The sequence below is a fragment of the Echiichthys vipera genome (assembly GCF_963691815.1).
Source record: "Echiichthys vipera genome assembly, chromosome: 5".
Classification (NCBI taxonomy): Eukaryota; Metazoa; Chordata; class Actinopteri; order Perciformes; family Trachinidae; genus Echiichthys; species Echiichthys vipera.
Window position 1 is genome coordinate 4603370 of NC_139830.1, and position 26210 is coordinate 4629579.

Below are 26210 nucleotides of genomic sequence, written 5' to 3' on the forward strand. Positions count from 1 at the left end.
GACACTTCAGGGGGTGTGTGGATTGCGCACGCATTCATGAGGCTGCATGTCAGAGATAGCACAACAAAAGAAGGCCCAGCAGATTCAAATTAATATAATTATCAAGTCATTTATTAAGACAAAAGCTTCTATAGTGCGGCGCGGATTAGCCTGCAGGTCACCGACTATGGAGAATGCACATGTGTGTGTAGTGTGTGCATTCATACACACACACACACATGCAAAGAGATGTCACTCAAGCCAAGACAACCCACACAAACGCACTAAACCAGTTAGTTAATATTAAAACACTTCTAAAATAACAAAAAGGAAAGAGTCTTGGTGCTCACTCTGTTGCTTTAAGTGTAGATTTAAATTCCTCATCCACACACACACACACACACACACACACACGACCGAAGAGCTTGATAAAGTAGCGACAGGGCAATCTGTCATGGCTGGCTAGCTGGTCACGTAAGGTTAATAGATTCCCCTCTGTCCCACATCCCCTCAGCCTTCATCACCGTCATCAGCAGCCCTCTTACCATAGCGGCATATCATCAGTGATGATCTAAGAAACAGACCCAATATATGGGGTGCTCTCTTAACAGTGCCGCCTCCACAGCGTCTACATCCAAATGAGCTTCATCTTCATCGCAGTACTAATAGCTGTGAGACAGAAAACGGGCTCATATGGCTGTAAAACAACAACAACAACAACAACGCACACTCAGTACTGTCAGTGATGTGCTACAGTCACAGGTGTCCCTCATGTCGTCCTTTAACACAGCTGCATTACTTAAAGAGATGCTAAATGACTGAAAATGACTAAAAATGACCCGAAAGGACTTGAAAGAGACACAAATGATCACGCGGAAAAGAAAAATGTCTAATATAGATTTATAACAACTATAAAGAGACAAAAAATTACAAAAAAAGAGATGCTCACGCTCACAAAGAGCAACTTAATCATTGAAAATAGACACAAAACGACTACAAAAGAGACTGAAAACAAAACCAAAATGCACCAAAATGAATAAAAATAGATTTAAATCAACTACAAAGAGACGCAAAACAACCATAAGATGACTATAAAGTGCAAAATCACAAAAAAAAGAGATGCAAATGATGAGTTTATGACTGAAAATAGACACAAAATTACTACAAAGACACTGAAAACTCTCTTAACAGTGACCGGGGAAACCAGCTCCACAGCTTTTACATCCAAATGAGCTTCATTTTCATCGCAGTGCTGATAGCTGTGAGACAGAAAATGGGCTCATATGGCTGTAAAACAACAACAACAACAACAACACACACTCAGTACTGTCAGTAGTGTCAAACAGTCACAGGTTTCCCTCATGTCGTCCTTTAACACAGCTGCATTACTTAAAGAGATGCTAAATGACTGAAAATCACTACAAAAATGACTAAAAATGACCCGAAATGACTTTAAAGAGACACAAATTACCGCGCAGAAAAGAAAAATGTCTAAAATAGATTCATAACAACTATAAAGAGACAAAAAATTACAAAAAAAGAGATGCAAACACTCACAAAGAGCAACTTAATCATTGAAAATAGACAAAAAACGACTACAAAGAGACTGAAAACGAAACCAAAATGCACCAAAATGAATAAAAATAGATTTAAATCAACTACAAAGAGACGCAAAACAACCATAAGATGACTATAAAGTGCAAAATTACACAAAAAAGAGATGCAAATGATGAGTTTATGACTGAAAATAGACACAAAATTACTACAAAGAGACTGAAAACTCTCTTAACAGTGACCGGGGAAACCAGCTCCACAGCTTTTACATCCAAATGAGCTTCATTTTCATTGCAGTACTAATAGCTGCTCATATGGCTGTGAAACAACAACAGCAACAACAACAACGCACACTCAGTACTGTCAGTAGTGTCAAACAGTCACAGGTTTCCCTCATGTCGTCCTTTAACACAGCTGCATTACTTAAAGAGACGCTAAATGACTGAAAATGACTAAAAATGACCCGAAATGACTTTGCAGAGACACAAATTACCACGCAGAAAAGAAAAATGTCTAATATAGATTTATAACAACTATAAAGAGACAAAAAATTACAAAAAAAAGAGATGCAAACGCTCACAAATAGCAACTTAATCATTGAAAATAGACACAAAACGACTACAAAGAGACTGAAAAACAAAACCAAAATGCACACGCCGACTTAAAATGAATAAAAATAGATTTAAAACAACTACAAAGAGACGCAAAACAACCAAAAGATGACTATAAAGTGCAAAATCACAAAAAAAAGAGATGCAAATGACGAGTTTATGACTGAAAATAGACACAAAATTACTACAAAGAGACTGAAAACTCTCTTAACAGTGACCGGGAAACCAGCTCCACAGCTTTTACATCCAAATGAGATTCATTTTCATTGCAGTGCTGATAGCTGTGAGACGGAAAATGGGCTCATATGGCTGTGAAACAACAACAACAACAACAGCAACAACACACACACACACACACACACACACACACACACACACACACACACACACACACACACACACACACACACACACACACACACACACACACACACACACACACACACACACACACACACACACACACACACACACACACACACACACACACACACACACACACACACACACACACACACACACACACACACACACACACACACTCAGTACTGTCAGTAGTGTCACTCTAACAGTCACAGGTGTCTCTCATGTCGTCCTTTAACACAGTTGCATTACTTAAAGAGACGCTAAATGACTGAAAATGACTAAAAATGACCCGAAATGACTTGAATGAGACACAAATTACCGCGCAGAAAAGAAAAATGTCTAACATAGATTTATAACAACTATAAAGAGACAAAAAATTACAAAAAAAGAGATGCAAACGCTCACAAATGGCAACTTAATCATTGAAAATAGACACAAAATTACTACAAAGAGACTGAAAACAAAACCAAAATGATTAAAAATAGATTTAAATCAACTACAAAGAGACGCAAAACAACCAAAAGATGACTATGAAGGGCAAAATTACACAAAAAAGAGACGCAAATGATGAGTTTATGACTGAAAATAGACACAAAATTACTACAAAGAGTCTGAAAACTCTCTTAACAGTGACCGGGGAAACCAGCTCCAAAGCTTTTACATCCAAATGAGATTCATTTTCATCGCAGTGCTAATAGCTGTGAGACAGACAACGGGCTCATATGGCTGGAAAACAACAACAACAACAACAACGCACACTCAGTACTGTCAGTAGTGTCAAACAGTCACAGGTTTCCCTCATGTCGTCCTTTAACACAGCTGCATTACTTAAAGAGACGCTAAATGACTGAAAATGACTAAAAATGACCCGAAATGACTTGAAAGAGACAAAAATGACCACGCAGAAAAGGAAAATGTCTAAAATAGATTCATAACAACTATAAAGAGACAAAAAATTACAAAAAAAGAGATGCAAACGCTCACAAAGAGCCACTTAATCATTGAAAATAGACACAAAATTACTACAAAAGAGACTGAAAACAAAACCAAAATGCACCAAAATGAATAAAAATAGATTTAAATCAACTACAAAGAGACGCAAAACAACCAAAAGATGACTATAAAGTGCAAAATTACACAAAAAAGAGATGCAAATGATGAGTTTATGACTGAAAATAGACACAAAATTACTACAAAGAGACTGAAAACTCTCTTAACAGTGACCGGGGAAACCAGCTCCACAGCTTTTACATCCAAATTAGATTCATTTTCATCGCAGTGCTGATAGCTGTGAGACAGAATACGGGCTCATATGGCTGTGAAACAACAACACCAACAACAACACACACTCAGTACTGTCAGTAGTGTCAAACAGTCACAGGTTTCCCTCATGTCGTCCTTTAACACAGCTGCATTACTTAAAGAGACGCTAAATGACTGAAAATCACTACAAAAATGACTAAAAATGACCCGAAATGACTTTAAAGAGACACAAATGATCGCGCAGAAAAGAAAAATGTCTAAAATAGATTTAAAACAACTATAAAGAGACAAAAAATTACAAAAAAAAGAGATGCAAACGCTCACAAAGAGCAACTTAATCATTGAAAATAGACACAAAATTACAACAAAGAGACTGAAAACAAAACCAAAATGCACCAAAATGAATAAAAATAGATTTCAAACAACCACAAAGAGACGCTAAACAACCAAAAGATGACTATAAAGTGCAAAACTACACAAAAAAGAGATGCAAATGATGAGTTTATGACTGAAAATAGGAACAAAATTACTATAAAGACACTGAAAACTCTCTTAACAGTGACCGGGGAAACCAGCTCCACAGCTTTTACATCCAAATGAGCTTCACTACTGTCAGTAGTGTCAATCTAACAGTCACATGTTTGTCCTTTAACACAGTTGCATTACTGAGCTTGAATGCTTCTGAAAACTTACTTAATGCTATATGAATTGTCTCATGTTGGCATTTACACTGTACATACAGTATATACATATATATATATAGTGTATATATATATATATATATACTTTATTAAAAGGTACCTTTGCGCAGTGCATCTCTTCCCACCTCTTGACATTAACTTTTACATACAATCTTAACCGCGTCGCCTTTTAAAGCTATGATGCAGCACTACCATTTGTCGAGGGTAGCAATTTAGACGAGGCTTATGCAAAGGTTAGTCTGCCACTCTGAATCTTTCCCTTTATAAAGGGAGCACGGCAGGTCGGTGAGAGAGAGAGTGTGAGTGCCACCCTCTGGACGACTCGCGCCACTACAGCAGACTCTGCTGCTGTCATTATGGAGCCGTCAGTGGGAACATGTTTTAATATAATAATAATATGGAAAAGGTCAATCGCTGTCGGTGTCATGCTGAACTCATTCTGCAAACATCTTACACTTCCTTGTAACCCTCCTGTTTAGCATTCATAGCATTAGCATATAAACAGTTCAGTCATGGTTACAGTCTGTATCTGCTGAACTACATTATAAAGGACATGTTCAAGTGTTTACATCAGGTTTACAGAGACAGTCATTTTATGAAAATGCTAAAATAGGTGTTGATTAATTGGTCAACAACTATAACTGCTCCTGTGAAGCCTTATTAGTCTCATTATATGTATTTATCATCATGTTTTATAAAGTTTTAAAGAGTTTTAGACCCATGGATGAATTGCACATGTGCATAAACATTAAATACTTCATAACACACAAAACGTAAATGTTTTACTGCGTCGTCAATCATTCATTATCGTTTTATACGCCGGTATGGATGCTCGGTAGGAGGTTAGGATATAGTTACATATAACAAATACAAGTCAAAAAGAGAAGGAAAATGACCATAAAAGACACAAAATAACTAAAGAGATGTAAAACGACCACAAAGAGACGCTAAATGACTGAAAATGACTTCCGAAATGACTAAAAATTACCAGAAATGACTTAAAGAGACAAAAATGACCACATACAGAAAGAAAATGTGTAAAAATAGATTTAAAACAACTACAAAGAGACACAAAATAACTAAAGAGATGTAAAATGACCACAAAGAGACGCTAAATGACTAAAAATGACCCGAAATGACTTCAAAGAGACAAATTACCACGCAGACAAGAATAATGTCTAAAAATAGATTTATAACAACTACAAAGAGACACAAACTTACAAAAAAAGAGATGCAAACGCTCACAAAGAGCAACTTTATCATTGAAAATAGACACAAAACGACTACAAAGAGACTGAAAACTAAACCAAAATGCACACGCTGACTTAAAATGACCTTTAATGAGACACAAATGACCACAAAAATGTCTAAAAATAGATTTAAAACAACTACAAAGAGACGCAAAATTAATCAAACAGATGCAAAACAACCAAAAGATGACTACAAAGTGAATTATAGTGATACAATTTAAAAAAAAAAGATGCAAATGACGACTTTCATGACTGAAAACAGACACGAAATTACTACAAAGAGACTGAAAACTAAAGCAGAATGCACATACCAACTAAAAATGAGACACATATAGAATATAATAGAATAGAAATACTTTATTGATCCAAGCCGGGAGGTTGCACGACCATAGAGAAGAAAAAACGTCTAAAAAAATGGATGCTAAATGATTTAAAAGGACAAAAATAACTAAAAGTCTCTGTAGACAGGGTGAGGTGTGTGTGTGTGTGTGTGTGTGTGTGTGAGAGAGAGAGAGAGGTGTGGGGGGGGGGGGGGGGGGGTGCTCTTACGTGTCTGTGACCAGGGGCCCACCAACACCCCATAATAATCAGATACTACCAATTTGGTCTGAACGTGTCTGTGTGTGTGTGTGTGTGTGTGTGTGTGTGTGTGTGTGTGTGTGTGTGAGGTGGGACGGGGGGGTGCTCTTACGTGTCTGTGACCAGGGGCCCACTGACACCCCATAATAATCAGATACTACCAATGCGACACTTCCATAACGTGACGAATAGACGCATGCGTGTTTTCACTCCTGATCTTTTGGTCTGAACGTGTGTGTGTGTGTGTGTGTGTGTGTGTGTGTGTGTGTGTGTGTGTGTGTGTGTGTGTGTGTGTGTGTGTGTGTGTGTGTGTGTGTGTGTGTGTGTGTGTGTGTGTGTGTCTGTCAGAGTGTGTGTTACGTGGAGTTGCGATGCACGACTGAGACAAATGTAGGACGGGCTCTCACCTCAGGGTGCCGGTTCCCCTTCACACTGATCACTTCAGCGCGTTCATACACAGATATTTCAGAGTAACGTGCACAGACTGCTTTCATTAAACAGGTGCGTGATGCTGAACGTCTAATCGATGACTGGACTATCCCTCGACGCTGGAACAATTTGCTCTTGGTAAATGGATGTTTCTTCTGAAATTCCTGCGCGCGGGGTAAATATCGCTCTTTCTCTAATTTCCTCACAGGGAATCGATAAAGTTTTATGATGCACTTTGGGTATTGTTGGTCATATTTTCTCCGGGAGTGAGCGGACTTAATGTAGGAGAAACGGCGGTGAATGAAAATGTTTTGCCACAGGTAGAAGATGAAATACGCGACGGCACGCGCACGCAGCTTACAGACAGGTGATGCGGCTCCTCCATTAGAAAATGAGAGCTGGGTATTAAATGGATTGTTCGTCGGTGGGACGTGTCACTGTCACTACCGGCCCACTTATCATCTCCTGATAGTGGCTGCCGGCCAGACAGTGGCTGCATTGTTGCGAGTCGGGTGTCAAGTATTGTCTGGAGGCCTTTTTCATGGAGCATTGTGTTAATGTAGGGAAGTGAAAGCAGTAAATTCCAGGCATTACAATGAAGTGATCACATGGTGAAGCTGCGTAAACGTCTTAAAGGAAGAGGAGACACACACACACTGAAACTTGAGGCTCTACTTGGTTAAAATAACTGGTTTAAGTTGAAAATGACTCACTTTTCTTCTTGTTTTCTCACATTAACCAGCGTTTGTGACTGAACGGGAACACGCGCACAATAAGGAAGTACCTCGTCACTTTTCCCAACACTTCCGAGAAAGTATTATACACTTTTGTCCCGCGAGATAACCCGCGGTTCAATTCTGGTAAACCGCAATAAACCAAGCAACCCAGAGCTTAATGAAGATAAGACGAGGGAGTGGCGTCCGCGGCCACGCAGCCTTTACACCTTCTGTATTTCATAATCAAACAGTGTCCACGCAGCTCTGAGGAAGTCAGTGTTTCACTCTCTATCCCGTCCGTTACGGCGAAATCTTTCCTGCACCGACACATGAGCTCCCTCTCACGCGCACATGCGGAGTGCACACGGCGTGATGTCACGTGCCGCTGCCGACGTATGGAGTAAAAAAAAAAACTGTTGCAGAACAGAACAAATCTCAATTGATAAAGTTGAGGGGAGATTGTCATCTACTTGGAAGAGCAGCGGGACCTGGGCACGCAGTTCACACACACACACACACACACACACACACACACACACACAAAGAGACACACACACACACACACACACGTCATGTGTCCAGACTCCAGACGTCCCCCAAAGTGTGACTCCACTGACCTGCTTCAGTTTGATTTGATCTGAAACTGTGACCTCTGCTATAAAACAACACTGCTACCACGATGGACTTTACAACCTACTCTGAGTAGTTGGCGCAAGCACACGCACACGCACACGCACGCGACCTGTGAGTCGGGGCTCAGTGCCGATGTGGTCCCACTTCACTGACACTGTGTAAAGCCTTCATTAAAAACTAAACAGCTTCATATCAAACATTAGTCACCATGACACTACATCAGATATCTACAAGAGATATAAAATGTATGTAAACACACCAACATAAAGCAACGTGTGACTCTGGAGATAGAGTACTGCAGAGGTAGGGAAAGTCTCTTATCACCGAGTGTGTGTGTGTGTGTGTGTGTGTGTGTGTGTGTGTGTGTGTGTGTGTGTGTGTGTGTGTGTGTGTGTGTGTGTGTGTGTGTGGTAGGTGGACACAGGCAGGACAGTGCGGCAGTGTAAATGATGGCAGTATTGATCTCTGATGCTCTTTTATAGCCCTGTCATGTCAGTTTAGCACCTTGGCAACACTCGCTTTAGAGTCACATCAATACTGAACTCTGGCACTCAGCAAAAGACTGATAGAGAGAGACGGATAGATGGAGGGAGAGGGACGACAAACAAATACAGAAGAAGAGGAAGTAAATAGCAACCGCAGCGTAAAGGTAAAGACTTGACCGCTCTAACTTTAAGAGTGAAGTGAGGACACGGACACCAATGTACCTACCTATGTGCTAGTTGGTTAGCTTCATGCTAACATCCAATTAAAAGGAAGACATGTGTTGCGAGAGACGTTTCTATGGACATTTTGACATTTAGAGCAATTCAGTTTTATTTATAGTGCCAAATCATAACAACAGTTATCTCAGGACACTTTACAGAGTAGGTAAAGACCACACTCTCTGACCTATTTATGATTTACAGAGACCCAACAATTCCCCCGTAGAGTACGGTGACGTTGAAAACCTTCACTATAACAGACAGGAACGTCAGACAGACCCAGCTCTGTGGAGGACGGCCAAAATTGCAAGCACATTATTATATTATTTAGACATGATTATCACACAGAGACTAATTTGATTCCACCTGTGCTTTATAAAAGTATGTGTGCATCCTGTTATCGACGTAAGCGCATAATAATGACCTCTCACTCACGTTTATTCAGCTGCCCTTTCTCAAATTCCCTGCTCTATGTGCTCTCCAGTTCGCCTGCACAATTATTATTATAGTTACTGTTACTGTTTGGTTGCTTGCATCACTGGAAGTTCGTCTGTCTCTCCGTCTTTGTCTCTCTTTGTCCACCTGTCCGTCTTTTCTCTCTCTCTCTCTCTCTCTCTCCGGTGCAGACAGATGTGCATCCTCCACAGAGCTGGGTCTGTCTGACGTTCCTGTCTGTTATAGTGAAGGTTTTCAACGCCACCGTACTCTACAGGGGAATTGTTGGGTCTGTGTAAATCATAAATAAGTCATAGAGTGTGGTCTTTACCTACTCTGTAAAGTGTCCTGAGATAACTTTTGATATGATTTGGCACTGTAAATAAAATTGAATTGAATTAGCGTAAAACAGAATGCGGGGAGGAGGCCTCGGGGAAGACCCAGGACCAGGTGTAAAGATTAGATCTCCACACTGGCCTGGGAACGCCTCAGGATCCCCCAGTTAGAGCTGGTTAATGTGGCCCGGGAAAGGGAAGTTTGGGGTCCCCTGCTAGAGCTGCTGCCCCCGCGACTCGACCCCGGATAAGAGACTGAAGATGAGAAAACAGAATGTTACGTGCCACAATCGGATATCTGGAGTCGGTCATTTCTAAACGGCAATCTGACCTCTAGTAGGTTTCACTTGGGAAGTAGTGACCGGTCACCAAGAAAGCTCAGTATGTGCTTGCACGGATTTCATTTGTTTAAGTGATGTTGTTGTGCCAGAGACAAAAATGGGCTTGAAAGGAGGCGCACACACTCTCTCTGTTTTTTAGTTTCCTTTATTTTGTCCACCTCTAATTCATGCATGCTGCAGTCGTCCCGATTGATTAGCTGACACCTGCCGCTGGGTAATGTTTCACTTTGGATAGATGCTTTTGAAATCGTTCGGCTCTGACGCTCCGACTCAGTGTGGCGAAGCGGAAAATGAACTCTGTTCGCATTATCTGATCGTCGTCACTAACTATTGGATTTCAGCTGCTGAAATACAAAACATGCTAACATCTATTACCACAGCACCGCACGGCGCTTGTGCTATTATGAACCCAGAGGTGTAATTACCGTGTTAGGATGTGCATGGATTGATGTTCCAATTATGGGATGTTTCACCGCTGTTTGTTTGTTTGTTGGAAGATGTAAATGATGTAAGTGAATGCACTCATAAAAGCATAAATTAACATTTTACAGACCACTAGTTTAACCTATTATTGTGTGTGCCTGTGTGTGTGTGTGTCTGTCTGTCGTGTGTGTTACTCACCGGTCACATGAGCAGGCCACCAGCACGCTGAGCAGGTTGTAGATGATGAAGGTGAAGATGACAGCTGTGATGGTGCCGCGGGGGATGGAGTAGCTGGGATTCTTCAGGTCACCTGACAGGATAGACAGGATGACTGTGGGTTCATACACAGGCAGGTCCTTTAAATGTGTTTTCTAAAGTACATTATATTTGGGAGATCCCACGTCTTTGCCTCTCATCTATACCTTTATGTCACTCACCACCATTTGTAAATATTTTATCCAATCGGTTAATTTTCGACCGATTAGTTGACTAATTTGGTTTCAGTCGTCATTTTTAATGTTTTCTTCTGTTGAATGCCTTAGGGCGCACTCACACTGTCCTTCCACACCGCGCCCCGGGCTTTAGGGTCCTTGTCCCCCCTCCAGGCCCGTTTGTACTCACACTACCTGGGCCTCGGAGAATGCTTCTTGCTGCCTATACGTCATCAAGCCGTAACACGTCACACGCATTGATGACGTCATGGCGATGCGTGGCTTTGTTTCCAAATCTTTCCGTAGACCTCGGAGTTTTTGTGCGTCTTGTCGACTGTTTTTGAATCTTTTCATCGACCAAATCTGCAGTAAACACTCCACCTCCGCATCACACCAACGCGAACCTTTTGCCGCCATTGTTTTAAATGTCCGCACATGGTTAGTTTTTTTTTTTTCTATGTCCGAACAGGCGCACATAAAATGACGTGAGAGCCGTTGTAGGCGTCGTGCTCGTGCTCTACAAAAGCCCACCTCTCTGAAACGGGCTGTGGACGGCCAGCTAGACGCCGAGTGGGTGCACTCACACTGGTCAAACACACTAGGCTCTACCCAAAAAAACTGTTTTGGCCCGGTGCGGAAGGACAGTGTGAGTGCGCCCTTAATGTCAAGAAACATATGAGGAAATCCCTGATAAACACAGGATTTAAAGTGGATTTAAAGTAGATTTTGTTTTGGGACAAACTCAGTTTTGCAGATCTGTTGATTTAGTCTGTTGTACGAGTGTCACGACTAAGAATCAAGGACGAGTTTGAAAGTACATAAAACTACTCTGCTATGATTCATATTTTGTTTAACGTTGCTTTCACGCAGAAAAGTAAAAAAAAAAAAGAAATCTCATATAAGGGGCTGTAAGCACAACTATTCTTTCTCCCTCATTGAGAAATTCTGGATCTAGCCTCGCCCGCCGCTGCTCGCGCTAGGCTGAGATTCTCCGGTGAATTCATTCTAGCTTCTCCTCGAGGTTGACCGGTGAAATAGCACTGCGAACCAGGATGGCTAAACACTGGAGAGACTGAGCCATAGGCCTACATGTTTGAGCCGGTCTCAGACAAGGGACGGATAGCCGAGAGGCCCAGGCTGCCCGCAGTTTCAGCGTCCTGAACATTGACTCAGATGAGGAGTCTGCCGTCACTAAAATGGTCAACTAGCAGACGTATCACCATGGTAAGTGTAAGTTAGCACCTAGCAGTTGGGGGTTCGGTGCCTTGCTGAACAGCACCTCGGCATGCCCAGGAGATGAACTGGCACCTCTCCAGCCACCAGTCCACGCTCCATATATGGTCCACACAGGGACTCGAACCAGCAATCCTATGGTTCCCAGCCAAGTCACCTATGGACTGAGCTACTGCCGCCCTAGCTTAGCTTGCTAGCTTAGCTTTTAGACTGTCTCACATTGCACAATCTCAAGAGCTGCAATGCATTTTGGGGCAGTTGAGTATGTCCAGTAGGCTCATGGGCATTTCCTTACATACACAGAATCCACATACTGGTACGATGCAGTTGGAATGCACCACATACTCAATTTTACATCATCCTGAGTATAAATAGTATGTTAGCTTAATTATGGTGCTATAGGCCTAGTCTGCCGGGGGAAAATACTTTTCAAGATACTCTGAGCTTCTCTCCTCTGTTTGTATCGTTCATGTCTCATCAATGCATGTTACTGATTCAGCTTCTTCCCTGGAGTTGTTCGTTCTTTGTCGTCTCGCTGGTCTCTGCTGATGGTGGTGGTGCCTGCTGCCGTGGTCCTGCATGACGCTGCCTGCTGCTGTTATAATCTATCACCTTAGCTGTGCTTGTTTCTACTATTCTGCTGTATTAATAAGTCATATTCACATTACTATAGATATCATTATAGTTACTGGAAGTGTCTGTCTCTGTCTTTGTGTCTGTCTTTGTCTCTCTCTGTCCATCTGTCCGTCTTTTCTTTCTTTCTCTCTCTCTCTCTCTCCTTCTCTTCCTCTCTCTGGTGCAGACAGATGTGCGTCCTCCACAGAGCTGGGTCTGTCTGACGTTCCTGTCTGTAATAGTGAAGGTTGTCGTTGCCACCGTACTCTACGGGGGAATTGTTGGGTCTATGTAAATCATAAATAAGTCATAGAGTGTGGTCTTTACCTACTCTGTAAAGTGTCCTGAGATAACTGTTGTTATGATTTGGCACTGTAAATAAAATTGAATTGAATTGATTTTGAACAGACCCGCGCACACACCACCTCCCCTCACCTACCTGACATGTTGGAGCCAGCCATGATGCCAGTGCAGCCATTAAACATTACAGCGAAAACGGTGGCAAAGGTCATCATAGTTCCTGTTGTGTAATCCACAGTGTAGTCAGCTGTGGGCAGAGATAACAACAGATAAGTCACTGGAGCTGTGTTCTTATCAGCACCATCAGTCTTCTTACAGAAAGTTCAATTTGGTCTGTTGGCAGACACTCCTCTGTATCTGCTCGCCACAGAACCGCATCATGTTTCACAGCGTTTGAGGAAAAGCATTCTCCAGACAGCTCGTCTGCTACAGATCCACTCAATCACAGGACGTTGGTTCCATTTATTATGGGGTCTTTATAGTTTTGATTAGTTTATTACTTTATTTTGAGAGCGACTGCATTTCAATAACATTTCTGAAAATCGCTCTGTAGTCCTTAGGGAGGCAATTATGAGTGTAACTGGAAATGCATCTAATATCTACCAAAGAGATGTTTGATCCCCGTTCCCAGATCTGTATAACATGGATCAAAACTCAGCACTTCAGACCTTTCTGCTGTTGTTTTCCTGTCAATGAGTAACAGCACAGGGAGTGCCAACAACAGCAAAGCTCTTCTAAAAGTACTGCGCTTTAAGGAAGTATAGCAAACATGTATTTAACCTATGATAGTATAAAACCTGTTGCTATTTAGAATGTAATTAGACACATTCTGAAACCATCATTAGGGGTTTTAATTGGAAAATTACCATTTCTCTTTTTATGATTCTGCATGTCTCTGTGTGTGTGTGTGTGTGTGTGTGTGTGTGTGTGTGTGTGTGTGTGTGTGTGTGTGTGTGTGTGTGTGTGTGTGTGTGTGTGTGTCCTTTTTACTGAGATCTGGGGATTATTCAGAGCTTGAATGTGTAATAGTTCTCACATGTTCTTGAGCGCATGCCCGAGTTACGCCAATTAGCTTAGTAATCATGTGCTTGGACATAAATCCCTGCAAACACAGTGGAGTGCTCGGAAACAGCTGGACAGGGATTCAATGACTTGCCCAAAGTCAACCATTAATTTCCCCCAAACACATTTTATTTATTAGCGGTAATCAAATAACAACAAAGACTGAGATTAATCAGAACAAGGACACAACGCGTCAAATAACTACCGTATTTTCCGCACTATAAGACGCACCACATTATAAGGCGCACCTCCAATGAATGTCTTATTTTGAAACTTTGTTCATATATAAGGTCACCACATTATAAAGCGCATAGAACAGACGCTACAGTCGAGGCGGGGGTTACGTTCTGCATCCGTTAGATGAAGCTGCGCTAAAGGGAACGTCAACAAAACAGTCAGGGGAGGTCGTCTTGTTGCTTCCTCCACTTCGGCACCATTGATTGGTTCATGTTCAACTCTCTGGCTGCTGCTCTATTCCCGTGTTCTACTGCGTGACTAATGGCCTTGAGTGTAAACTCTGCGTCGTAAGCGTGTCTCTTAACAGGAGCCATTTTGGGCTCTTTACACAAACACACACATGGAAATGAAACAGCACGCTTCACGCAGTCGTATATCTCAACATGTACCGCGCGTTACTTCTTCTACGGGGGAAAATAGAGTAGCCGGCTGCTCACCGTAGTTGCGAGACCTGTTGTGGCTCAATATTGGTCCATATATAAGGCGCACCGGATTATAAGGCGCACTGTCGGCTTTTGAGAAAATTTGAAGGTTTTTAGGTGCGCCTCATAGTGCGGAAAATACGGTACTTTCAAAAACAACTCTGTCTTATCCACCTTGCAACTGTGTCATACATAATTGGAGTTTTTGGCACATCCATCTTACCCCACAGGTTCCCGAGCAGCGTGTCCAACTTGAACCCGGTGAAGTTGGCTGTGGTGGGAAACGTGGGGCCCGTCCCGTTGGCCGTCGGGTTAAATGTGGCCGAACTGGGCAGTACGATGGTACGAGGGTGTACAGCAAAGAAGCTCACAAAGATGGTGCCCAGGACAAACATGACCACCAGGAAGATGAGGAAGGTGGCCTTGGCGTAGATGTGGGCCCCCACCAGGCACACCAGCAGGCACAGCAGGGCGATGCCTGTGGCGTAGAGCAGAGACCACCAGTAGCCCGACGGCAGAACCTGGTAGGGAGAAGTGGCCATAGACCCGTCTAGAGGTGGATGAGATGGTAAAAGGTGTCAAGCAGGAGATGTGTTAATGCTTATAAATGATGTTATAGAATTACAGAATGTCAATATATATAGTAATGCATTTAAAACGCAGACAGTTTTTCACAGGCATAAGCGATAACGTTGGTGCCTCAGTCTATTCGCTACAGAAAACTCACATTTTTGAGCTTTATTTACCCAGGATGCACTGCCTGAGCTTGATGCTCTTCGAGAAACTTCCTCCACCAGTCATTTACTGAACACTTTTCCTACTTAGGAATGTCCTCACTATGTTAATGTTTCAATGACATAAACCCTCCTGGTTGGTTCATTTTCATCTCATCTCATCTTCATCCGCTTATCCGGGGTCAGGTCTCGGGGGCAGCAGGTCTAGAAGGGGACCCCAAACTTCCCTTTCCCGGGCCACATTAACCAGCTCTAACTGGGTGATCCCGAGGCGTTCCCAGGCCAGTGTGGACATCTAATCTCTCCACCTGGTCCTGGGTCTTCCCCGAGGCCTCCTCCCAGCTGGACGTGCCTGGAACACCTCCCTAGGGAGGCGCCCAGGGTTCATCCTTACCAGATGATCCTGAACCACCTCAACTGGCTCCTTTCAACGCAAAGGAGCAGCGGCTCTACTCCGAGTTCCTCACGGATGCTGAACTTCTCCCCCTAGGTTTGATCATTTTGCTTTCTAAAGAGGTATAAACTTTCTGTTTTCCATTTTATAAGATGGAAAACCACTACTTAAACTAAAGAAGACAGCCTGTTAAACTTACTTGAGAAGTTAGAAAATGTATCGAACTACTTTCCTAGAAAATCAGTGATTTGTATGTGAACTAATATTCTATGTCCAGCCGAGGTGACCAGCCCAAATCTATTTCCCAAAATAACAATTGTAAACCCACAGTATTACACATGGGTGCATGGGTTTCCTTCACCAGCCATGCAGGTTAAGTAAATTGGCGACCCTCGCCTCACAACAAGAGGGTTACTGGTTCGAATCCCAGCTGGGGCCCTTCTGTGTGGAGTTTGCATGTTCTGCGTGGGTTTTCTCCGGTTTCCTCCCACAGTCCAAAGACGTGCAGGTGTGATTGACTGGCGACCTGTTCGGGGCGGGCTCCGCCTTACTCCCAATACAGCTCCCTGTGATCCTTGAAGAGGATACAAATGCTTTGTAGATGACCTACAGTAAGTAATTCAGAAAACTAATGTGTGTTATATGTTGTACGTTATATGTTTTTGCCAAACTAGGAAATGCATCATGCCACAGGTGCGTGGGAATGCTGAAAAGCCGTCACTACACTGCAGATCATTGAAAAGTTGAATAACACCGACACAAAGATTTAGCATATTTAAGATGTTTTGAAATAAGCTGACGCTAAACTAACAGAGTAAGGGATGCCGACGCCGCAGCATTAACATGAAACTCACCTTCTGGCACTCCGAAGGTGGCCACAATGGCTTCAACCAGACCCAGCACGTAGAGAGCGCTGCCGCACACGTTGGCCAGGAAGAACATGATGCCGATACTGCCACCAAACTCTGGGCCCAACGCTCTGCTGATCATGTCTGAGCGGAGTAAAGGGAAAGTGCACTTGGAGGTCTTTATTTCTACTCTTTCATAATATGGCTATTTGTTAGCATTAGAAATTAGTTTGGGTAAAGAGTGAGAGAGAGAAAGAGAGTTCAAGGACTAGTTTGACATTATGTGGAAAACACTTATGAGTTAGATGAGATGATACCAATCTCATGTCTGTACGGTAAATATCTCCATCTACAGCTAGCATAGTTTAGCATAAGGACTAGCATCAGAGGGGGGCAGCTAGCCTGGGTCCGTAGCAAAGTACCTAACCTCTACACAGCCCACAACCACAAACCGCTACTTGTAGTTTTCACACTTTGGCTTTTGTATGGATTCAACACCAGTCTCCACCTACAGCCAGCAGGCGGCTAGCATAGTTTAGCAGATGGACTAGCATCAGAGGGGGGCAGCTAGCCTGGCTCTGTCGCAAAGTACCTAACCCCTACGCGGCCCACAACCACAACTTGTAGTTTTTTTGTAATGATTCAACACATAAGACATGACGGGCTGTAGCTTTATACTCGACGGGCAGATGTTTAAGTGGAATTGATCTTCTTATCTAGATCTCAAAAATACGTTGAGTAAGCACGTTTCCCGAAATGTCAAACTATTCATATGAGATGAGGATCACGTTGGAGTTAATGACTGGATTTTTTTCTACGTTAGTATCGTTTCGAAGCGTAGATATCGTCTCAGATTTTGAATATCTTATCACAGTATCACAGTAAAGTGATGTTTAAAGTGATGTACTTTTCTACATCTAGACTGTTCTGGCTGCTATTTATTTGTATTTACAGTCATTACATCCACATTACTGATGATTATTTATTGAAAATCTGAATGTTTTTGATATTTAATGTTGTCCTTCTGTTGTACTATTTAATATGTTACATATCCCTACGAATTACTGTTCATTTTTATTTATTAATGTTCTTTAATAGATCCTTCCAGCACGCGTTTGTACTCGTATCACAGGCCTCAAAATAAAAATCTTGAATCTACTTTCATGCAACTGTCTTTCTCGGCCCGTGCCAGCGTCAAAATATTGTGACATATGGCCCAATTAAAATTGTTGGCTTCCCAGTTACTACGGATGATCCATGTTTAATGAATGACAAAAACTGATCGCTGAGGAGACGACGCTCTTCAATGTGTTTACCTTGAGAGAATGATGCAGTAATGAATAAATAACCCTGATCAGTGTTGTTTTTATCAAATCCCCGGCAGTGAAACATACCGGCCTCTGTCTAAAGTAGTAAACTGTATCTTATAGTGCAAATAATGAACCGATCAGCCCCCGTTCAGTGTCACAGACAATTCTACATCACACTACTGTGAACAAAGACGTACTTTGTAAGTGTGTGCTCCTGATATCTTCACCACTGATCATGTTACTGATACTACGCTGACTGTCACGTGATGGGGTGTGTGTGTGTGTGTGTGTGTGTGTGTGTGTGTGTGTGTGTGTGTGTGTGTGTGTGTGTGTGTGCGTGTGTGTGTGTGTGTAAAGAGGATACAATAGGCTCCCCCGGCATCCAGCGCTCCGTTGGTGGAGATGGCGCAGATTGACAGCACGGTCATGCAGATGATGAAGTAGGCCACCAGGAACATGGCTATACCTTGGTACAGTCCGGACTGGCCCACCACGAATCCTGGAACACACAAAACACAAACGCGGTCAGACAAAAACAGCGAGCGCTTGGTGAGGAATGACTTCAGTGTGGTCGAAGAAGGGAAGTTGAACCTTCTAGCAGCATTAAGTGAGGCAATGAGAACCACATTAACCACGACGTTACCATCATCCAGTCAGCAAAGTGTGGATGACGCACACACAAAACATTAGAAGAATCGTGCTTGTAGTAAATGACTGGTTTCCATTGTTCTCACTCCATTGAATGGGTGTTATCAGCCTCACAGATACGGGTGAGAAAGAGGCTGCTGCACCGACCAGGAGGTTCAGGAGATTATCATCTAGTCCAGGGGTGTCAAAGTGATCCAGTAAAGGGTCGCTGTGGCTGCAAGGTTTCATTCCAACGATGCAAAAACACACCTGACTCGACTCATTCAATCGCACACAGTTGGATTTGTTGGATCAGGTGTGTTTTTGCTTGGTTGACCCTTTACTGGATCACTTTGACACCCCTGATCTAGACGTATGGACACAGGCACTGTGAGCTTGGTCAGGACCCATTGGTTTCACCATTTAACGCACTGCGAGTCTCGTCCTGTGAGTCTCGTCCTGGGACTCTCGTCCTGGGAGTCTCGTCCTGTGAATCTCGTCCTGTGAATCTCGTCCTGTGAATCTCGTCCTGCGAGTCTCGTCCTGTGAGGCTTGTCCTGTGAGGCTCGTCCTGGGAGTCTCGTCCTGTGAATCCCGTCCTGTGAGTCTCGTCCTGGGAGTCTCGTCCTGTGAGTCTCGTCCTGTGAGTCTCGTCCTGTGAGTCTCGTCCTGTGAGTCTCGTCCTGTGAGGCTCGTCCTGTGAGTCTCGTCCTGTGAGTCTCGTCCTGGGAGTCTCGTCCTGGGAGTCTCGTCCTGTGAATCTCGTCCTGTGAATCTCGTCCTGTGAGGCTCGTCCTGTGAGGCTCGTCCTGCGAGTCTCGTCCTGTGAGGCTTGTCCTGTGAGGCTCGTCCTGTGAGGCTCGTCCTGCGAGTCTCTTCCTGTGAGGCTCGTCCTGTGAGTCTCGTCCTGGGAGTCTCGTCCTGGGAGTCTCGTCCTGTGAATCTCGTCCTGTGAATCTCGTCCTGTGAATCTCGTCCTGTGAGGCTCGTCCTGCGAGTCTCGTCCTGTGAGGCTCGTCCTGTGAGGCTTGTCCTGTGAGGCTCGTCCTGGGAGTCTCGTCCTGTGAGGCTCGTCCTGTGAGTCTCGTCCTGTGAGTCTCGTCCTGTGAGTCTCGTCCTGTGAGGCTCGTCCTGTGAGTCTCGTCCTGCGAATCTCGTCCTGGGAGTCTCGTCCTGTGAGTCTCTTCCTGTGAGGCTCGTCCTGTGAGGCTCGTCCTGTGAGGCTCGTCCTGTGAGGCTCGTCTTGTGAGTCTCGTCCTGCGAATCTCGTCCTGGGAGTCTCGTCCTGCGAGTCTCGTCCTGCGAGTCTCGTCCTGCGAGTCTCGTCCTGTGAGGCTCGTCCTGCGAGTCTCGTCCTGCGAGGCTCGTCCTGTGAGTCTCGTCCTGCGAGGCTCGTCCTGTGAGGCTCGTCCTGTGAGGCTCGTCCTGTGAATCTCGTCCTGTGAGTCTTGTCCTGTGAGGCTCGTCCTGTGAGTCTCGTCCTGTGAGGCTCGTCCTGTGAGGCTCGTCCTGTGAATCTCGTCCTGTGAATCTCGTCCTGTGAATCTCGTCCTGTGAGTCTCGTCCTGTGAATCTCGTCCTGTGAGTCTTGTCCTGTGAGGCTCGTCCTGTGAGTCTCGTCCTGTGAGGCTCGTCCTGTGAGGCTCGTCCTGTGAATCTCGTCCTGTGAATCTCGTCCTGTGAGTCTCGTCCTGTGAATCTTGTGAATTCAACTAAACTGTTGATGATGTTGATTGAGAACATTACATAAGGAATGTTAGGCTTGTGAGTTGAGCCCACGTACTTATTTAAAAAGTCCGCGTTGCCAAGAACACTGGTCTCCTGGATCAAAGTCCTGAGTTTGTTTGACCCATCGGTCTTCCTCCTTGCGCAGACTTTGGCTCTTATCCTATTCCCTTCCATTGGAGCTCTTATCACCAGCGATCGCAACACAATGCATGCTGGTTAGATTTGCTCTGGCGTCATGCACACACCTGTCTCTCACCTGATCTTATAGTATGATAGATATGAAGATTTACAGAAGCTTGTTTTTAAATATTTTTTCTCATATCTACGGTAGTGATAACTGCCGGTTGATCAGCTGACAGCATTAGAAGTGGTGATAATAAGCCTTGTAAAAGAAATCTACATCAAAATGACTCAAGCCAACCGTCTCTCCTGTCTGAATCCCATATGAAAGGGTGTCCTCTCCATGCTTTTACTGCAACGCTGCAGACTGTGGTTCGTAGTATCCATACCAACAACAAAAAACAGGAGCTAGTTTAACACCAGGATCTATTTTATCAAAGACCTAAAAGGAAAAACAAAACAAAATGGCAACAAAACTAGTTCGGATGCTAGCAACGGCTGATTAGCATACCACAAATACCACATCTTCATACGCAAAGTCATGTGCATCTAATAACAGTGTGAGGGAAGATACTCGCGCCACACACATGTTAGACACACATTTTCCACATTCCCACCACTTTCTACTGCTGTGATCTGCTGTGATTAGATTACATACAGTCACCAGGAGCATAATGCGTTATCATGATCTGCTCTGGGTGTCACATGCAGAATCGAAATTTGATTTAATGAAAGATTTAATGAAATTTAATGATTTTTTTTTCTGATACAGGATCTAAATTCTCCACACCACATAATCTGACTACAACAAAGCAATGGCACAGTCTACAAGTGCAGACATTTCTGTGTCGCAGAAATATACCTCCACGATTAAAGGCTTGTTTTTGCCACTGACTCAGGCTCAGATTGGTATCAGAAGTGTCTGTTTTATGGAAAGATGGTGAGATCTAGCTCTGAAATCTTGCGGAAGACACCGTTCTCTAACTTCAGACAGGGTTATTATTGTGAAGCATACAGTATCTTTGTGTCATTGTTATTTTAAAATAATGGTTTATCTTGGCACATTTCTGAACGGTGACAACACGTGGAGCTCCACTTCACGCAGCTTTCACACACTAACGTTCCCTTTGGATGCAGACAAGCAGAAGTTGTGTCTAGTTGGGCTACAAATGGATCCTAATAACTCCAGAAACACTGCACCTTCAGACCATCAGGTCTGCAGTTTGACCGGGGCACTACTGCCACACAAAGAGGAGAAGACGTCCTACTAAAGGACATTTTCATCAAGAAAAAGGCTGTTTAAGATCAGAGTCACAGTCAGTGGAGGGAGGCTAATGCTATCAGCTAAAGTTACTGTGTTGACCTGCATCAGTAGCTACACACCGAAGCACGGCAGGAGAACAGCAACTTCTCCTTCTTTACATAATCCAGTCACACACTTCTGATAACAATCTGAGCCTCAGTGATAAAAACTCAGGTGCCCTGCTCAATTACACTGTAGCCCAGTTCACGGCGGACAGGATACAGCGCTCGCCTTCAATAATGGAACTTTCCCTTTAATTTGCCAGTTTGCTAGCCTGGCTATTGCCACACCAAGTTCAATCTACTGTCGCACGTTGGTCTGGGAAGGCTGCTGGCGACAAATCAGACCAACGATCCACATGATGTGCTCCATTGGTTTGGCCACCGGGGGGGGGGGCTAACTGGTGGATCAAACTTTTACCAAAACCAGTCTGCAGTAAAACAAATGCATCCTTTCTTTGGAGGAATTGCTCCAGGGCGAGCCATGTTAAATGTAAATTGCAAACACAAAGCTGCTTGTGATGCTTCTCTGTCGTCATGGGGTTTAACCAGCCAAGCCAGCTCGGTGACTGGATCCAGAAAGAAGGGATAGGAAACAGGAGGAATAGACCTGCTCTTTTCATGACCTGACGCAGAAGGGGGTGGGGATACACGGTCTACATTTATGCAGAAACTCATGGGGGACGGTTCAGGTTGAAAAATACCTAAATTCTTCTTCAAGCACTATATGCTATGTTTCAAAGCATTTGTTAATTTTTTGCCGCCTAACCTGCAACAACTCTTTGAAAAAAGAGATAATGCTTACAACTTGAGCGGTTATGGAAACTTTGCTCTACCAAAGATCCGAACTACTCTCAAAGGCTTTTGCGTGTCGGTACGAGGCGTGAAGCTGTGGGATAGGCTGGATATTCAGCTCAAGCAACGCCAAAGCATCCACACATTTAAATGACTATACAAACGCTGTATCTGGTGACAGTATGTATAAGGAGGGTTATCTTAAATCAATAATTGTCTTCATTACCATCTTAGACTTGTTGTCCTGACATTCATATGTGTTGTTTGTTATTTGTTTATCATCATGTTGCTTTGCTAAACGCCGTTATGATCGAACATAATAGTATAGTAATAATTCTAAGTAACTTCAAGTGGATCAGCTGCCTGAACATTATGTAAGGTGTTGTTTTTCTTTATTTACATTTATTTGCATGTATTCATAAAGTGACAACACACCTTCTGTTTAAGACACTTGATGAGGAAAAAGGGGTGGGGGATACATAAGAGTTTCTCTTCTTCCCGCTCCTTTTCAGGCACAAATTGCGTTCAAATGTTGCCGTTTTTTGTGCAAATGCTTTTGTAATGAATGCTTCCTGAAATAAATGAAAACAAATATGGCCATGTTAGAAAAATGTTTCATAGAGCCGATGTTTTTACTTCAAAAAACAAAGTAATATCTGTTGATTTACTGGGACATTTAGGCCATGATAGTAAGAGTGTAATACGTTTGAGTTTAAAGGTATTTTATTCTCATTTACACTGAAGACTTCACAGCTGATATATATTTAGTGGTTTCACATCCACACTGAAACTACGGTCAGTTCCTGTGTAGGGTGGCATGTTACAGTGTGAGAAAAGTGAGTCCGACACACACACACAGCTACTTTGTGTGCATGTGTGTGTGTGCGTACACTATGTGTGCCCGCTGTAAAGCAGCTGACATCTCACGAGACTGTGGGGAGGCAGATGAGGGGGGGTTGAGAGAGAGAGAGAGACTTAGAAAACAATTTGGAGGTACGACAAGGAGAGAAACACACACAAGCATAGCATCCAAATGACTGGAACTCAGATTAAATGACACGTCTCAGGCTGGTTTTGGGTGCTCCTCGGTAGTCATCGGCCTCCTTTTTATGCTTTGACAGCAGAAATGTGAAACTGATTGCATGATTTATTATGATGACTAGCTTCACACGTGCATTTTTCACAGGAAAATGGAAATTTTCCCCTCTTACAGTGGACCAAAACGACTTTTAGCCATTTTATCCTTAAACATTACTCCAGATAAAATACAGAATCCCTACTCTAAACAAAGTCGGCCTTATGTAGAAATGTAGAAACCTGTACGTTACACTTTCAAACGGATAATATGTTGAGGAATATGTTACATCTATCCTGTGACTTAAACATTTAATCCCCGTGCGTCTGAAGCGTATCCCTCCATGGCAGTGTGGGACCCGTTTAACCAGTCAAATCAATATCGAAAACATGAAGAAACGGGTCCATATTTTATAAACTGCACATTTTTTGCTGTGAATAAACATTTGTTGAGGGTGGAGCAGACTTTACAAACGTAGAGTAGGTTCTGTATAACTTTTGAAACTAAAGAAAAGTCCGGTCAAACTTTTTATTCTTACACAATACATAAACTGACGTAAACGAGGAGGGAAACGCCGTCCTGCTGACTGGGAGAATTCAACCACCGCGCATGAAAAACTGCGTGAGATGTGAAGGTTTTCATGTAAAAAGCCGTTGATATCGAATAAAGATGCTTTCTGTCACTGAGCAAAGATGAACGCTTGATTTAACGACAAAAAAATCAACTGTTAACTAAAATAAACTGCATCAAATCAAATCTGGACGCTTCAAGATCAAGCAATGCACAAAATGGTTGCATTTGACTGTCTTGGGGTAAAACAGGGTGTAGCAAACCCAGTGGTTTTACCCACTACCCTAATATCTGTGATATACATGTGCTTCTCAAGCTGAATGTCATTCAAGAACAGTACTGAATCACTAAGGGACGTTAATTGAACCGGAATGACCCGAATTCAACAGTGACTGAGATTATATATATATATATATATATATATATATATATATATATATATATATATATATATATATATATATATATATATATATATGTTCAGGGATTGAACTGGCACCTCTCCAGCCACCAGCTCCATTCATGGTCCACACAGGGTTTGAACCGGCGTCCCGAGTCACCTATGGACTGAGCTACTTCCGCCCACAATATATATATATACAGTATATAAAACTCGTATATTGTGGGGGGAAGTATATATATATATACTGTATATATATATATATAACTCATATATTGTGAGAGGCAGTAGCTCAGTCCATAGGTGACTCGGGTCGCCGGTTCAAACCCCTTGTGGACCATGAATGGAGCCTGGACTGGTGGCTGGAGACGTGCCAGTTCATCTCCTGCGCACTGCCGAGGTGCTGTTGAACTGATCGGGGCACTGAGCAATTGGCAGCCCCCTCGCTCTGACATCTCTCCATTAATTGCACGTTCATAGGTCCTGTTTGTGCATGTGTGTGTATTTTGGGCCTGTGTGTGTGTGTGTGTGTGTGTGTGTGTGTGTGTGTGTGTGTGTGTGTGTGTGTGTGTGTGTGTGTGAATTACGGGCCTGTGTGTGTGTAACTTGAATAATAATAACAGTGAAAAAAATTAATTTCAGTGGCGGGATTAATAGAGTAATAATTCTTCTTCTTATATATAAAATTTTGTGTGCAATGTTTACATTTCGCTGCTTCGAGGGGGGCCCCCCTGTAAATGTTCGCCCACGGCCCCAACAGACTCTAAAACCGCCTCTGGTTCGGCGTTGTAACTTAACCGAAATTAGCCGAATTCAACTTTGATTCCTACTGAGGTGAAAGTCTCGTTATCTAGCACCAAACCTTACTTGAAAACAAGGAAACCATTAAAATACCAGTATTTTTGAACGGGGTTTGGCGGAGCTCCGTTTGAAAACAGTGATTTAAGTGCACATCACCGGCACTCACCTATTCTGAGGAACACTACCACGCTGAACATCGACAGCAGGGTCGGCACCACCACACCGAAGAAGATGGAGAGTTTCTTCGGTTGCCGCTGATGGGCAGAAGCCCTCTGCCGGGGGCTGCCCGGGTGCTGCACCTGGGCCTGCCCGGGCGGAGGTGCCCGCGGCTCGGATTCATTGACGCTGGTGGAGAGGCGGTAGTGGAGGAGAGGAGTCCGCTCCGTCATAGTGAAGTTAGTGACGCGTTCTGGTTGCCGTTAAAAAACCGTTAACGTTGCCTAGCTACATGGCAAAGTAGGAAATAAGACGCTTAAAATCACTTTAAATAAAAGCCTTCGTACCAAAATGCGCAGAAGTAGCACAAAGTGTTAAAAAGTGTGTAAAAAGTCCGCGCAGGCTGCCCATGTCTAGCTTACTTGTCATCTGTAGCACCACTGAACGGACTATCATGTGATGTACGAGTCAAGTCACGTCAATCACGAGTGCAACGTCCGGTTGGGACTTTCAGAATAAAAGCTATGGACAAGCCAGTACTGTGTCATTAACATGGATCACTGGTTCTGAAGGAATTTCCAAAATAAAATAAACTCAATTCAATTCAATTCAATTCAGTTTTATTTATAGTGCCAAATTATAACAAGAGTTATTTCAGGACACTTTACAGAGACTAAATTAATTTAAAAATAAATAAAAAGCAGTTTTAGTATGTTGACTAAATTAATTTA

The 26210-nt window shown here is 43.2% G+C and overlaps 1 protein-coding gene across 1 annotated transcript in view; it reads right to left on the minus strand.

Annotated features, from left to right (window-relative positions):
• LOC310946900 (solute carrier family 12 member 9) overlaps positions 1 to 25712 on the minus strand; it is a gene marked incomplete at its 5' end in the record, with an annotated part of 77550 nt that extends 51838 nt beyond the window's left edge. Inside the window, 6 exons of the mRNA XM_083913485.1 lie at positions 10518 to 10629; positions 13038 to 13145; positions 14843 to 15169; positions 16602 to 16739; positions 18270 to 18404; positions 25490 to 25712. Coding sequence (XP_083769611.1) covers positions 10518 to 10629; positions 13038 to 13145; positions 14843 to 15169; positions 16602 to 16739; positions 18270 to 18404; positions 25490 to 25712 — 1043 coding nt within the window. The remainder of the gene's footprint in view (positions 1 to 10517; positions 10630 to 13037; positions 13146 to 14842; positions 15170 to 16601; positions 16740 to 18269; positions 18405 to 25489) is intronic.
• Positions 25713 to 26210: the final 498 nt, after the last annotated feature.